At 42.7% G+C, this 16,239-nt stretch overlaps 1 protein-coding gene across 4 annotated transcripts in view; it reads left to right on the top strand.

Moving 5' to 3' along the window:
• Nucleotides 1–16,239, top strand: part of SERINC3 (serine incorporator 3) — a 967,471-nt gene that overhangs the window by 634,160 nt on the left and 317,072 nt on the right. Inside the window, exon 10 of one of the 4 annotated variants that reach the window (XM_069651325.1) lies at nucleotides 8,575–11,966. The exons of the other annotated variants lie outside the window; for them this stretch is intronic. Within the exon in view, the coding sequence (XP_069507426.1) occupies nucleotides 8,575–8,713 (139 nt within the window). The 3' untranslated portion in view covers nucleotides 8,714–11,966. Of the gene's footprint in view, nucleotides 1–8,574; nucleotides 11,967–16,239 lie in introns of those variants that run through there. 4 annotated transcript variants of the gene reach the window in all.

Below are 16,239 nucleotides of genomic sequence, written 5' to 3'. Positions count from 1 at the left end.
CGAGGTGAAGTCGGCTGCCTGATGGTGAACAGCTCGTAAGCACATGCCTACGTTTAAAAGTAGGGTTGGCCTATCCGTCTCTGAAATCCGACCAAGGAGCTGAGTAATACCTTCATTTAATATCACCAGCATATGCATGAACATTGTTCATGGAGTTTAGATCGGGTACCCTCAAAGTTGCAAAATTCACCCATGGTTAGAAGGCCCATAACTCTGAAATGTGTCCACTTTATGACTCGGGTGTGGAGACGATTTGACACTTTGTTGTTTTGTGAGTCATACAAAGACCCGAGGAGACTGTACCTGCTACTGTTGTTTAAGAAGACTCATGTCAACTGTGTAGTAGAAGACCTGAAATTATGCCAATCGACTGAAATTATCAATGATGTATATTTTGTCATGATTCTTTTACTGTGCTTGGCCTCGTAGGAATCATTTGATGGGGGCGATTGACTAAGATGGATTCTTTTTATATAGTTGTTTTTTTAAGAGGTATTTTGATGTGTATTCTATTAGTTCATGAGTATTTTTGATTGCAAACTATGAAAGCATATGATGAATTTTTATTGGTTATATTCTGCATTCTGGATGTATAATATTTGTATTGAACTGTGTTAATGACTTATGTGTGTATGATAAGAACAAATCTGTCGAATAAAGCATTATGACTGACTGTTTCCTATAGTGAAGAGAAGCAGAAGCAGGCCCCCACCTGCCTTGTTTCTCCATGGTGACAGCCAAAGAGTGGCAAACAGTGGCCATCTCGAATGCACACCTTCTCTGTCCATTTCATACATTAGCACACTAAAGCGTCTGAGCAGCCAATCAGGTTGCTCTTGACATGGGCTAGAACTGCTGGTAATGACCCATATTCTAAAAAGCTGTTGTCTGCTATGCTACCCCCCTGCTCGCCTGGACTTAACTGCCTTCTTACAAGCCCCCTTTGCCTCATATGACCCTCCTAATGTGCCCTCACAGTGCTCCTGTCCTGCCATGGAAATAGAAAATGTAATACACCTGGAATTCCGCCTCCATTTCCATGGTGGCAATCTTCTTTGTAATTTAAATGGCTAGTGCATTCTTTGAGACTCATTTAGTTTGTCATAAAATGCCCTTGTCACCCCAGCAATTTCATGTGGTGCTAATGGAGATAAATAGGCTGCGGCAGGCCAGACCCCCCTATAACATCCCTATGCGCTGGTTAAAGACCCTCAGTTAGCTTGATATAATGGGATGTTATGGCACACCATGGCCCCATTATTAAAAACTGTATAGTAGTGGTATGATGACTCACTAGTGAGCACAATCTATTTCCATCCTCAAAACTATGATTGAAATGGATTTGAAGAAAATATTGGATGCAGGTTTTCAGAATTGCATGTGGATTTGGCATTTTAAATTGGCTTTTTAAGGGCATTTGTTGTGGATAAACTGAAAGCTAGTGACAGCAGTGGGGTGTGTGTTTTCTCCTTGGACACCTGGGCGTCTTCATCTTAACGTTTATAATGGATTCCTTCCCCCCACAGATTCCCTATCTTGGATATATTGTCTGCAGAGCCAGCTAACTTCGAAAAGCTCTTTCAGCCAGCAGGTTGTACAGTGGAGCTCAGTGTCTGCTGTACTTGGCATCGTTGGGTGCCCGTGACATCAAGGACAGCACATATAGAGCCAGCAATGCCCCAGAAGCTCGGTTCCTTTTTCCATGCCTGCAGTACGCTGCTTTGGAATGCTATTTAGGAATTTCCTCCACGGAAAGCTTTGGGGGAGGGGTGCATTGTTTGTCAAGTGAAACGTTATACTTTTCTATGTGTTGCTGCCAATTTCTGTCATTAAGCTGGTTCTCAGGAGAGCAAGCAAGTTTGGGTCCACAATGACCCTTATTGCCCGGGACAGTGCACACAGGACATGGTACCCTGACCTTCTGGACATGACTGTCTACTGAGAGGCCAGCGTATATGCAGTTGGACCTGTCTCACACTGTTCTTGGATGTAATCCTTCCTGCCAAGTGGCCTGCTTACTAAATACATAAATGCTCCAGGTGCCTTAGTTTTCAGCTTGCTTCTGGGAGGTTTGAACCCATGGATCTTCAGTCTTTAAGAGGATCCCAAAGCAGGGCTCATTCTTCACCATCCCGACTGTTATACAGCTTTTGCAGGACCTTTCAAACCAGTTTCCCCAATCCAGTTTATTGTTTGTGCATAGGATTTGAACTGTGTTCTTACATTCCTTAGGGCCGCTCAGTTTGCATTCATGTTCCTTGAGATTTCTTAACCTGAACATGATTTCCCTGGTGGCCATCACTTCCCTAGGACGGGTGAGCCACCTCCAGGCTCTGTTTGTTAAACCTCCTTACCTTGTTTGCTCCAAGACAATGGTGATTATGAGGGTGAGACCGACCTTGTTTTGGATTTCCAGCTTTTACAAAAAAGCTTTATTCATATTTTTAAGAAAAAACAAACAGGATAAGCCGTACATCCTAAACAATACATCTACAGTCATGCAACAACAATTCATTCGTATCATAACAGCATCAGTACATCTATATAAAACAAGAAAAAACTGCAGCAAGGACCGCCCTGTTAAGAAATAACTGTTAACATTTACTTACAAACCAAAGTTTTAAATGCAGTACAATATTCTCTAGGTCAAGCATTACCCTGTAGGTGCCTTCCTGGGTGTAGCACCATGTCCAGTCCTTAAGGCATGTGTCACATAAAGGAGGGGCAGCGACCTTCAGTTGAAAGCCATTTGCCACTTAGCCGAAAGCAGGGCAATGCCCAGACATTTTTGACTCCTCTTCAGAAAAGGTAGCTTAAGACCTAACAGGCATATAATAAACTCAAGTGGAACCTGTAATTCATTATTTTTTGCTAACTTATCTATAATGTTTGACAAGAAGTTACCAACTGGGCCGTAAACCCAAAACCCATGCTATGTGTATAAAGTCGGCATTGTGTATCTTGGAACCGTGATGTGCTCCCAGTGTTTTCAGATCATATTTTTATTTTTTAATTGTACAATATGTTTGATGTATGAATTTAAATTGTAATATTTCATGTTTGTCATTCGTAAAAACCTTACTGGTTTGCTCGCATATATATCTCCACTCATTATCTTCAATGGATTTACCCAAGTCAGTTTCCCATAGGTATTTAGATCTCTTTAGCAATCCTGACCACCACTCTGTCACCATTCGATGCATCTTGCACATGACTTGCTTATATGAGCCAGCTGTGGTGATAAAGGCTAATAATTAATCACTCGACGGTTGATCCGCGTCTGAGGTAAATACCCTTTTAATCTCACTCTTTACTATAGTATATATTATCTATAGTAGTAATGTTGCGCCTTCGATTTCATTTAAGTCCTCCAATGAAATAGATTTGCTAGCCCTGTCCCAATTATCAAGCTTAATTCCAGTTTTGGCTAGTTCTCTATACCTCTCCTACCAATATTATCAAAATATATACTGGTGTATAATAGTATAGGTTAGCCATATTTTTTATCTATGAACTGCAGAGCACTAGTCGCAGTATGAACGCCTGCATTCCCCCCTTTTTCATTTCTTGTTGCATGCTCCTTATCACGGCTGTGTGTTTAGCTAGGGATACTATGGCTCATTTCAGGGCCACCTGATGTGCATAAGGCCCCCAGCCATACCAAAACTTTTTATGTGACTAATTTGTTACAATAGGTTGTCATTTTCTTAAGCTCCGCAACCGCCAGTTTTAAATGGTAGAGTGAGCACACCCCAGGTTTCTCTAGCTTGTTTACCTGTCGTGGTCAGGATTTCCATATTTTATGGACAATCCCTCTTTTCTTCCCTCCACTTCAGCTTTCTAAGGCAGAGGAGCGGTTACACTACCTGCACCACAAGAGAGCAACAGCTATTATGTCTGTCGGTCAAGTGACATCACGAAGGGTGGCCATCTTTTTGTGGGTTACACGGTTGCCTCTATGCACAGGACTGTGTCACCAAGCAGAACCTTTCGAGGTGGGTTGTCCTCTGTATTTCAGAGTGCTATGATCTGGCTGGGAAAGAAGTGCATGAAGGGTCCAGAGTATTGGCAGCTACCTCTGCTGTTTTTGTGTTGGACATCTGCGAAGCTGCTACCCTGCACACTTCCAAGCATTACAGCCTATATTTGTTTTTTCCATTTCTCCATTTTGTGTATTAATCGTGGTGTAAACGAAAACCTTTACAGTATCAAAACATTTACAATATCAGAACATTGTATTTCATACATTGTAATATTCAGTAAAATGAAACATATTACACACACTGCACATAATACTATTAAGATATATTAAAACATATTTACAAAATATTTCATTTCTTTAAAAAAAGAAATCCTCCATAAAGTTTCCCAGTCTGAGGGCTAGAGGTAGGGTGTTCATATAAACAAATCACTGAGAAAATAAAAGAACCAAAGCCCTATGATAGGCCAGACATTTGTAAAAATTGAATTACAGCTATAGAGATTGAAACTGACCAGCCGCCCAAGATGCATACCCAAAGTCTCTCTCCATCTACTGCATTCATATCTTGAACATGTTTTCCGAAGAGCCGGATGCGATGCATGGTCAGGCCTGGGCATTGCAACAGAAGATGTTTTAAATCTTCCGAAATGTTAAGATCTTTACAAAATCTGCAATAACCCAAGCTTTTAGGCAAATCCCCTGCGAATACAGGCAATTTTGTTCGTATTTATATTATTAATGCGAAACCTCATGAACATGTTACGACCCTCGCGATCAGGACATTTCTGAGCTTACATCTCTGCCACCCTATACTTTGTGTGCCAGAAGCACGCTCGAATACAAACAATGTTCCCCAATAGAATTCCGAGTGGATATCTAATCATTCTGCAGGATTCTCGTTTTCACCCATACAGGATCTTGAATCAACCAATTTACAGTTACTTCATACTCATTACAGCCTATATTGTTTGTCAAGTTACGACACTCGATTTGGCCATGTGGTCCGACAGAGTTTCCTGGTATAGGGGGTGGTTTTTCACTCTTCTCCCTCTTGGGTTCTGTACTGCTGTTCGAGTCTATCTAAGATTGAAGAAATCTATTTTAAGAGCTAATTATTTTCCTCAAGGTAATATTCTTTCTGATGGATTATTGCTTACAGATTCCTCATCTCATCGCCCTCCTAATCTGCCTCTTTTAGTGGATAGCTCATACACCTCCCACTTTTCTGCGGTACCTCAGCTGCTGAGTGCCAGGGAAAAAGGCGTAACTAAGAGCATGGTGTGTGGCTGCCTCTATAGGTACTGCCCTTGACATCACATCCGGCATCTTGGGTGCGAAAGCGGAACCACGCTTCACCCCCTAGTGGCTGAAGAAGTTTCCAAAGCTAACTGGAGAAGATATATCTAAGATGAAGGGTCAGTCAGTGGGAGGAAGCATTAATCAGAAAAAACATGACCAAAACGCATGTAAGTTATTATTTTTAAGCAAAACAAAAGAGGTGATGGCTGGAAGGCTTAGAATTAATCTTAAACCTCGGACAGTTGCTCTGGGCAGCCAATCCAGACCATCGTCCTTCACCTGCCAAGCCATTACAGAAAGGGGAAAGCAAGAACTGATGATTGTAAATGTAAATTTGTAATAGAGCAATGTAAGCTACCGGTGAACTTAATTTGTCTTCAATATCATGTATAGAAAAAGTATTGAAAAGTTGCAATTACAACTAAATCAATTTCAACAGTCTTTATGACGTTAATGGCACGTGTAGCCTGCTGCAGGCCATAAGACTTCAGCAGCAGCAATTTGGGAACAGGATGCAGGCTCGCACTGGTTTTGTGCAGAGATGTGGCAGTGCTGGAAATAAAGGAAAGACATGATTGGAAGGATGCGTTGGGACTTGCGGTACAAGAGAGAGCAAGAATCCCAAAAAATGCTTAGGGAGACGGTGTGCGAGAATGGCCATCTGGTGAGGGTGGGATAGCGCAAGCTTTTTTTTTAAAATAATGTTTTGGAACATAAAATGATGCGAGTAATTCTGTTTCTGAAAGGAGAGTCTGCTAATCGGGCACCTTTCATAAGAGCTCAGTGCCAAAATTATAGTTATTTCATGCCTGTGCTGTGTGTACAGGCGTCCTCAGCCGTGCAGTGGCAAGGAAGGTGTAGGTTCAAAAGTCACATGTTTCCTAACTACTGCTATAACACAAAGTTCCTACAGGCCGGGGTGCTGTTTTATTCTTAAGCACTGGTTTCCAAATCTGATAATTGTATGACTTCGAGAGTCTGGTGGAACGTACGTCTCTAAATATAAACCATGCTTGGTTGCGGCAGGGCAACTGCTAAGAGTACACATTTATACAACCACAGCAATTTGCTATCACGCTAGTCTCAGCTTTGTGATCAGGACCCAACTATAACAGGACTGATGTTTATTGGTGTCTGGCCTGTCTCCACAGCTGCCATGCGGAACAATTGAAAGGCTGCTGCTTCGTTAATCCCTGTGCAGGAAGAACATCTCCCTTCCTCATGGCATGTGAACTTAGCCGAGGGAGTCTCCTGGGAACTGGCGCTTTAAAGTCAGCACTGACATAACAAAGCCACACTGACACTATGGTGCTGACCCCTGGAGAAATGCAGACATGGGAAGTGGACGGATTTAGAGTAGCCAGAGGTGGACTGAGAATGATCCCACCATCTTGATTACTTTTAGAGCTTTCTTCCTTTTCGTGTGCCCTCCATTTCCTGCAGGCAAGGCACTCTGGGTGCAATGTTATAAGACAAAGGGCCTTTCTTACAGCAGCTTGGATTGGAACGCTTACAGCAGGCTTGCTTTGGACCGATCCCCTATGTCAATTTGCTTTTATAAGGAGAAAGGCACCCTCTTATTATTTGATTCTTATTTGGACCATCAAGAAGGAGGTTTCACTTTTGGACTTCTGTAGGGCGTGCAGTCCATTCCAACGTAGTCTGCCTTAGAGGTGAGCACAGGAGACATCCCAGGCAGAGGAGAGCTCTGCCCCCTAACCATTTCCTCAGGATCCTGCACCATCAAACAGATTTGATGCCGATTGCCAGTGCGATTGCATGGACGCAAAACAATTTTGATATTGGCTTGACCGCAGGTAAAGCGTCCCCAGAAGCCCAGTTTGATGCTGTCAAGTGCCAAAGAGGAAGAATCCAGATACTGTGAAGAGGCTCTGTCCCCCTGGTCCAATTTGTGGCACCATAGTGACTTTTAATCACCTCTTCTTGACCTTGTTCTTAAAGGCATAGCCTTTAAAATGTGACATTGTTCCGCTCTTGTGCCTAAACACCCCTGCTCATTCACGCAGACTGCCCTTTCACAAACATCAGTATTCTCTGTGTCTTCTTTTACAGGGATGTTTTGTTAGTGTTTTCTACCTAGTTGGTTGTATTTGTCTTGCTTAGTTAAAAGTTTATATTTTTTATAGAACCTTGATGTGACATTCTTTTATTTTGGACCATTGCACTGAAGTTGTTTGTTACTATTGCTATTGCCTCGCGCCCCGACTGCAGTCTGCACTTGGCCCACGTTACCACAAAAGGTGAAGACTGCATCTGTTTCACCTTTGTTTGGGATCACTGCTGATTTAGTAGTAGTGTGGGGCTGATTAGGCAATTCAGCCAATACTCATCCTTGTACTCCTTCCTGCACAGCAGTACTCATTTCATCACGGAGGGGAAATTATAATTGTTAAGCATGGGAGTAGGAGAAACGTCAGACAGGCTGCGTTTGTATAGGAAAGCGAAAAACCCAGCAGTGGACAGCAGGACATTGATGAGGATGGGGGGAAGTTCAGGCTCTGTAGAAGCAGGCGAGAAAGTGGCTTCTGTTGCAGGGGGAACGGGAGCGCAGAGAAGAGAGTACAAGAGGCAACGAAAAACTGAAAATGGAGGTGCGCCCAGTCATTGGGATGGCTCGGCATGCAGACAATTTCACCGCTTAACCCCTGCTTTCTGAACCATCTTGCTCCAGCACACCTCCCAGGTGCTTATGAATATTACTTTTTTTTGTATGTGTAGCATGCAGTGCTTTAAGTGGCCCAGGAGTCTCCAAAAAGTGGGGCTTTGCCGCGGCCCCACACTCCAACCACGGCACAGCCGGACATTATCCCTCCACGGCCACAACCGCAAATGGAGATTTGCCCGCCGCCATGATGAAGACAGACAGCTGTGACTGACAGAAGGGCCAGTCACAGCGGCGCACAGGTTTGCGTGATGCTGTGGCTGGCACTTCTGTCAGTCAGAGCTGCAGGAAACGTGTCAGCCACACAGCGTCCCCCAGCAAACTGTAACTTCCTCTCGTGGCCCATCATGCAAGCCACACCCCTAATTGAGCCCCTCCCCCCCCTACCATTTCTTACCGCACTGGTAGCATGCCTGTATTGGTGAGACCAGAAATGGTTTGAGATGAGCCAAGTAGCCTTTTTGTACCCTCTGCATTTCGTTGCTATTTTCAAATGGGAGGTAATCTAAAAATGAATGTCTTTATCTGAACTGCAAAAAAGCTATTTGTCTAAAATGTTGGCAGTTATTTTTACTATGCTTTAAAATAAACATTGTTTCAATTTGTATAGCCCTGATGCAGATTTCAAAACTATGACAAGCAAGTGGCCTGCCGTTTGGGTGAAAATCTCCTCAACGTGGGTATGCCTTCTTTTGTACGTCTGGACCCTGGCAGCACCGGTCATTCTAACCAATCGTGACTTCAGTTAAAGAAGTAACTTGTTCGTGTGATCACATTCGCGTGTCTTCAGAAAGCCAAAACTTCACACATTGCTTCAGTTGCTTTAAAAGAAGAAACTTGCTGAAATTCTTCTAAACATTAGGCGACATGCAGATTGTAACGTTCCGTGATGACTAGACCAAATTATGCTTGATGCTGAAGTAAAGCCATTTAAGCTGTGTAGCACTTTTGTAAGCGGTATACTGAAGATCTGATTTCTTGTTGTGTCATTGAGAGCACTACGTTCCAGTGAGAGCATGTGATTAGCTTATTAACGTGTTTAATTGTGGCTGAATGTAAATATAATATATTGTACTTTGCCCATAATGCACATACATTATATTGATTAGCTGTGCAAACATTAGCTTTTTTTCTGGACCAGTTTTGCCAAAATATGCTGCACACTGTCGTAAAATGTTATCTTTCTGGAGAATTTGCCAGTGAAAGAGCCCCGTGACCATAACAGCGTTTGACCGAGAAGCAGGAGAAATCTGTGCTATTTATAACAGTTGTCTGTGAGCGGCCAAAACACTGTGCAGAAAATGTGACTTAGCCCATGTTCAATTAGCCATTGACACTTTTTAGATCTGATTGAGTTTATTATGTGTATGATTAAGGTATAGTTATCCTTTATTAGCCCATAGCATGTACATTTGTGGTTGTGCTTTGTCACATTAAGCAACTCGGAATAAGGCTGCTGCTAGAAGCACTGTCTATAACACAAGGCTGCATTCTGTTGTAACTAAAAGTGTTGTGAGAACAGATGTTGGCCTTGAGAAAATAAATGTTTCTTTAGAGATGCTCTGTTAGTCAAGTGATTGTTTGCAAGTGCTATTTCTCGCTGTAGATTGAAAAGCCTCTATTGATTGTTATAAATAGAGCACGATTGAAATATTCACTGCAGGCTCGCAGTGAGAGAGATTCGGTCAGAACACTGCAATTCTCAGTTGTTTACTATATTTACTACGTTTTTGGAGCATTTACATATTGCTTTCTAGCTGCTTCATAGTGTTAGATGACAGTGGTCTTTGTATAGCGATTTGTTTTGTGTGTTAATGTGTTTGATTAAAGCATTGTAGGTGTAAGATCTAATCAGATATGACTCTTACTCGTCAGTTTCACGCCCAGTAGGTGTTAACTGGTAGGTAGGGTGGATTGGGAGTGTAACACATAGCTGATGTCAAGGGCATTAGTGCAGTCTTGAAGCTTGTTCATCAGTTTGTCACTGCAACCTGTATTACCTTACAGAGTGCTGCTTCTCAATTGTAATTCAAGTTGGGCTGTGATACGAGGTTGGACTCTTCTGCCACGTTTTTAAACTACTTTGATCCCCAGTCAGCCGGTACATAGGGGATTGTGAGCAGTTGGAATAAGCTCCTGGGGGAGGTGGACTGGGTGATTTTTGAGATTGCAAGTTTGTTAATGTAGTGGAAGAATAGATTTGTCAGTTTCTGTGGCATGGGAATGCAGGAAGGATGCCCTTTGCTTCTAGCATGCATTCCTGTTTGGCCTGTCTGAAACGTTCTAGATTTTAAAGAAGTGTTTTATGAAGAATGAGTAGTTAACACTCTCAGGGTTGAATTGGGAATATTGCAGATCCGTTAGCCTTGTACAAGTGATCTGCCCTATTCTAGTTCTAGATTACCTTTAATTGGCATTTTCTTTTCGGCCTATTTCAAGCTATTGTGTAGTAGGCATTTAACATGGCATTGAATATATTTACAAGCTTCTCTGGGAGTAAGTGTATGGTTTTCAAGTTAGATTTCATACAGGCTTTCGTGTTGTGAAGAGGCTTGTACAGATGACATTAGGTATTCGGTGTTGTCACCAACGTTCCACTTGATGGTTTACAAATGAGACAGGATCTTTCAGAGCATGGACATTTCGAAGTAAGTGACCTTGACCCCCTTTATTTCTTTTGGGATGAGTAGGCAAGATCTAAGTTTAAAATTACATCCACATTCATACTTTGGGCTTGTACTATTGCCAACATCGTGGACCACGTGAAGAGGAAAGTCCCAGCCTCTACAGTACCCAATAATACCATGATGAGTGACATATTTCCCTTCACCCAAGAAAATATATGGTTGTCACACTTTGTGTTGATGGCCTGGCTTCATTTGTACTTTTTAATTATATTTTGTGTGATTATTAAATTTTAAAAGCTAGTATCTGTAAAATAAGTGTAATGAGTGTACAACAGTTCCCCGATTAAGCTCATGCATATAGCACAACACAATGCACAGTTCTTTTATAAATGTTGGTGGTTAGCCTCCAGCTTTTCTAAATGTCTAGCTTTGATAGATATTATAGCCCAGAAATTGCAGATGTGTATAGCCCACACCTTTCTTTATAACCGGTCTTGCTCAGTCAGGTGGAATCTATAGTCGATCATTATCGAAGCAAGTGGGTCCTCATGCACAGTCTTACACATCACTCTTGTCCCCTGTGTGTGTTGCATAAATACTTAGTTTGCAGTAGATTAGATTTAGATTTTACGAAGATCTTCTTAAAGAAAATCTTTTGGAAATCATGCAGCTTTTGTCAGTGTAAGTTATTCACATTAAACATATATACACACAAATATGTGTCATCTCTTTGAAGGAAGTACTAAAATGCATACATTGTTTCGGTTTGTTCATGCTTATAATGATTTGAAATGATTTAAATTAATGTACTCACACCAAAGGGCTTAGGACCCCTGTATTTAATCTTCGGTTCTGTTTTTGTAAGCTTTGCAGAAGCATGTCCAATAACAAGTGGATTTCCTTGCAGGAGACTGATCACGTTCATACACCCTAGGTGAAATTTCCAGTTGTTCTTGTTGTATCATGCCCCGCTTTTTTGTTCGGCACACAACCAAACATTCCACTTTATAGCAGCTTTATTTCCAGTGATCTGACTAGAAGGTAATAATGATGACCAAAAAAAGCCGTGCAACGTGCAGGGATTCACTTAGCATTTTCAGTGAAAAGGTACATCTTTTCACTCCCTGGTTTCTATTTTTGCCAAGTTGAATATTTTTGAATGTGCTCTGTTTTGTCTATGTTGCACACATGCCCTAAAGAGGCTGACACAATTGTATTTTCTGTTTTAATACAAATATTATGTAACGCTTGCTGCTCATGAAGTGATTACCAGATTTATCTCAAATGAAGATGTTGTGATTATGTGTTTAAGTTTTGAGGATCAGCACTTAAGTGGTTTACACTGTAAAGATTTAATAAAGAGATTTTATCATAATTCTGTCCCATGTTTTTTTTATCCCCCACAACATCTGTAAGAAAGTCACAGGTACTGTGGTGTTGGAGCAGATGTAGAAACATTCACTACTAACTGAATTATAGCTATGGTGAAGAAGGGAGTAAAGAGGGGAGGGACAAGGGGTAACGGGTGCTATAGCTAGTTCGTGCTATAGATAGTTCGTATTGAATTGGAAGGACATTTTTGGGGTGCAGGGTGCACCTGTGTAAATATGTGGTAATGTTGGTGTTGCCAGATCTACTGTGTTTAAGAACTGCTCAAAACAGTGATGTGGTGGTGTACCTTATTTAAGCCCCTTTTTGATTTTAGATGCAGAGTTCTATGGTAACATGTTCGCAACAGGTGAGGGGAGCACAAAACACCCGAGATAATGTGAAGGAAAAGAACGTCATAAATGTTCTGGGCTCTGTAAACCCACAGTAAAGTGGGACAGTGAAGTTGTACAAAAAAAAAAACCTGATTTGTAAGCTTGTGCCGCCATCCACCATAGAGGTATATGTGGTGCTTGCTGGTAGGTGCCCCGTACTACTATTGTCACAAATATAAAGAAAACCAACAGCAAAGAAATAAACTGAACTGTGTTGTGTTTTAAATAATGAATTAATTTCTTTCTAGACTTACTGGCGCAAAATTAATTACTGAACAGGGTGCACATAAATCATAGGTACGATTGGATCAGATTTTATTTCACAATCACTTCATGAGTCTATTACAGAAACTGAGCTGGGCACAGAGAGAAGAGCAGCGTTGCAGTTATGCATATGTGCGTTATATTTAACTAGCACCAACTACTGACACAACGATCTACTCCCTTGCTGACTTGTAATCACAACCATGACACAGCATACTGATTACCTGAAAAATAATTGTGTTGCACAGCAGTGTGGGGCCTGGCTGGCCTCTCTGACCCCCATCCATTGGCAAAGCCAAATAGTTATTTTCTCTGTGCCGATAGGGCTAAATGCTCTTCAAAACACAGTTTAGTTTTTGCAGCACAATCTTTGTTCGCTTTCATTTATTTCAAATGTTCTCCCATCGAGCTCATCACACCATCAGTCAGTACTTTTACGATGGACATAACAGGGTTTGCATTGTGTTCCTCCTGTGGCAGGCATTGAGCCGCGGCGGCGCAACCCCATAGGCTCTGTCTCGAGTGCCTGAGCACAGTGGGCCAACTGTGCCTCGTATCACACTTTTTCTCCACTTGTTCTTTAATGAATATTAGGCCATTGGGAGAAGGATTTTCAATAGGCCTCCTCCAAGTCACCTCATGGAGTTAGTCTGTTCCAAGAAGACTCAACTACAAGTCTGCCCACCGGCACCTCCACACATGTTGGAAGGACGCAAGTCCTGTCGGAGCTAGCCACCACACTACTGGGGCTCGTTCGTATACCTCACAGGCTTCTCCTGGTGCTAGGAATGAGGACTCCTCCGGGTCTGGTACCAATGGATCCAAGGTGGAAAAAGGTAGAAACCTACCGGACTCTGAGGGCCTGACCTGCCGAGTATGCTCAGAATGTTTCAGTGGTTTCACCGGAGGACGCTCTGAGGCCCCATCTGGTTCTCAGTCTCCGAGCTTGATGCCAAGCAAGCCTCCCCGCCTCTCACATAAGGTTATGAAGTCGGCTCACAGCTCGTACCACAGGAAGCTCTAACGAACATTGCCACAGTCCCCTGAAAATGGCAGCAAGCCGACAGGAAGCTTTGGTCTCCATGCCAAGCACTGCAGAGGCAGTTTCAGAAGTCTTTTCCCGTGTCTGTCTACAGAAGCATCAGGACTTCATTCTTCACAAATACCCTCGTCACCTACTGTCTGTAAAGAGGCTTTTGTGAAGGTGGATTGGCCACCAATATCCACTTGGTTCATTTTGTATCTGCTGTCATCTTCGTCAATGAGGTATGGCGCTCAGTCTTTACACAGACACTCAACTTGGTATCCCACTTCAACATTGTCTTGGACGCCAGCATCTTCCTCTTCATGGACTCCGATGTTGTGCTTGACCTTGGAAGATAGGTTCTTTGAAAGGTTTCAGTACAACTCTGAACCCATGACTGGTTATTTTAGGACCCTTATCAAAAAGTTTATACCACAAAAAATTCCTATTCAACCCATGCGTCCCAAACAGCCTCCACAAGTTTCGGTTCCAAGTGTATCGTAAGAACGCCCATCACCACTCATATCTGTAGCAGAACCATCTGTGCCTGTTTTGCCTCCAGTTTCAATCTCAGATTCTGGAACTCCATCGGCACCTACCTTTCCATTGGCACCTGATGTTTCCTCAGGTTCAACAACTGCAGGCCCTACTCGTATTTCACTGGCAGATGCCCCTGAATCCGATGAGGACAATGCAGGGGAAGAAGATGAATGCCCTCTGACAGCAAAGGGCTTCCACAGTGCATTCAGGATTTCCTGGGGATGCCAGTACCAGAGGAAGTTTCATCAGAGTCGGGAGTACTTTCAGGAGAGCTTTCCTTGCATGTTGCAGACAAACCAAGGATTCCAATTCAAAAAATATTTTGGCCGATACGAAAAAGTTGTGGAAGAATCCTTAATCATTTTTAGCAGAAAGATTACGGTCAAATACTGCTAGCTAGTCCTCTTCTTTAACGTTCTTTTTTTATTTTAGAACTTCTGTGTATTGAAATTGCATTCATAAAATAAAACATTCAAAAACATAAATGATCTTAACATTTTTGTCTCAGATGTATCACAAACGTAGATCAACTATTATACATTACACACAACGGGAGTGTGTTACAGGGTTCGGCTGTGCTTCTCGCAGGTCATAGTCCACTAAATAGAAAAAACATGGGAGTGTTACATCGTACTGTCAGTGTGGTCGTTATAGCAGTTACATTTCCTTCATGCTATCCTACACTTTGCCTTCTCCCTCTAGTACACATTTATCCAAATAGGCCCCTAGTACTCTATAGTGCGTGCAGTAGGGAATGTCACCTCTCTTACTATGTACTCTTGTTCATTTCACCACAGAAGCATTCTCATCCATTGTTGTACTGTTGGAACATCGCCTTTAAGCCAGGGTTTAGCTATAATTGATGTGGCTAGCAAGCAGGAGATTGCTCCTCTTTGAAAGGACAAACTGCTAGACTCATATGGAAAGAAAATATATTCCAACCGTTCTTTGCATGTGTGCAATGCCAATGTTCTACTAGCAACGGCTATTCAGCGTTTATGGATGGAAATCGGCAACTATGCTTTTAAGTCTGGCTTAACAGAGGCAAAGCTCATTGCACAAGACTTCAGAGAGTCCTCTATGCACCACATTGACACTGCTGCCAGAGCCATTTTCTTGGGGATAGGCATGCCTAGTACAGCATGGGCCAGAGTGACACACTGCAAAAAGGATGTCCAGGAGAAGATACTAGCTACTAGATACATCTACGGGGATGGAGTAATTCGTGGGGGGGTGGCATATACTGTCAGGCCTCACAGGTGTTTGCATCACCTTCAGCGACCAGTCGATGGCAGGGGACCTGGATCTAGAGGCTTCAGACTCCATGGAAGGACCACACAACACACACCTACCCCGCAGTACTGCCCTCCCCTCCAAGCAGCTTGGAAATCATCCTCCTGGATAGAAGAATGAAACAACAAGTCCCAAGTGTGGTTTACTGTAGTCTTAATGGATGTTCTTGTAGTCTACATCACACGATTATTGTTTCCACTGAGCCACTGTAATTCAAATATCTCTCCAGCAAACCTGCAAGAGAAGAATGTCACAAGGCCAGTACCCTGGCCTTGTCAAGAGGGAACGGGAGACCCCTCTTAGCTGGGGTTGGGAGGCCTACAAGACAGAACTCCAGTGGAAGTCTGTTTTCAAGCAATAGACCTTTCTCTCAGACGATACCTTCTCAACAAAATGCTTGCTAGGTTTTTTGTTTCTTCTAGTGATTGACTACCAGAACAAATAAACAAGAAACATCAAAGTGAGCCTTTGTCGAGTACCAAATGTCATCCACAAGAAACCTGCGACCTGACCACCAAGAAAAGACTAGTAGAGCGGGAGGAGTGCAGCAACACCAGCTACACATGGCAGACAGAGGAGCCATGCGGTGTTGCTAGATGATGATAGCGAGCACTCAGAGCTACCAAGCACCCTAGACCACCAGGGACTTACTTGAGGGACACAAACCCTTGTAATGTTGGGATAAGTCCTTAGGGGTACTAGAAACCAGGCCTCCTACACGAACAAGGACATTCAGCTTCACGTCCCCCATTGTTGTTCCGCAG

This window comes from Ambystoma mexicanum, chromosome 3p (genome assembly GCF_040938575.1).
Source record: "Ambystoma mexicanum isolate Mex_15411 chromosome 3p, UKY_AmexF1_1, whole genome shotgun sequence".
Lineage (NCBI taxonomy): Eukaryota > Metazoa > Chordata > Amphibia > Caudata > Ambystomatidae > Ambystoma > Ambystoma mexicanum.
This window is presented reverse-complemented; position numbering and strand designations above follow the sequence as displayed.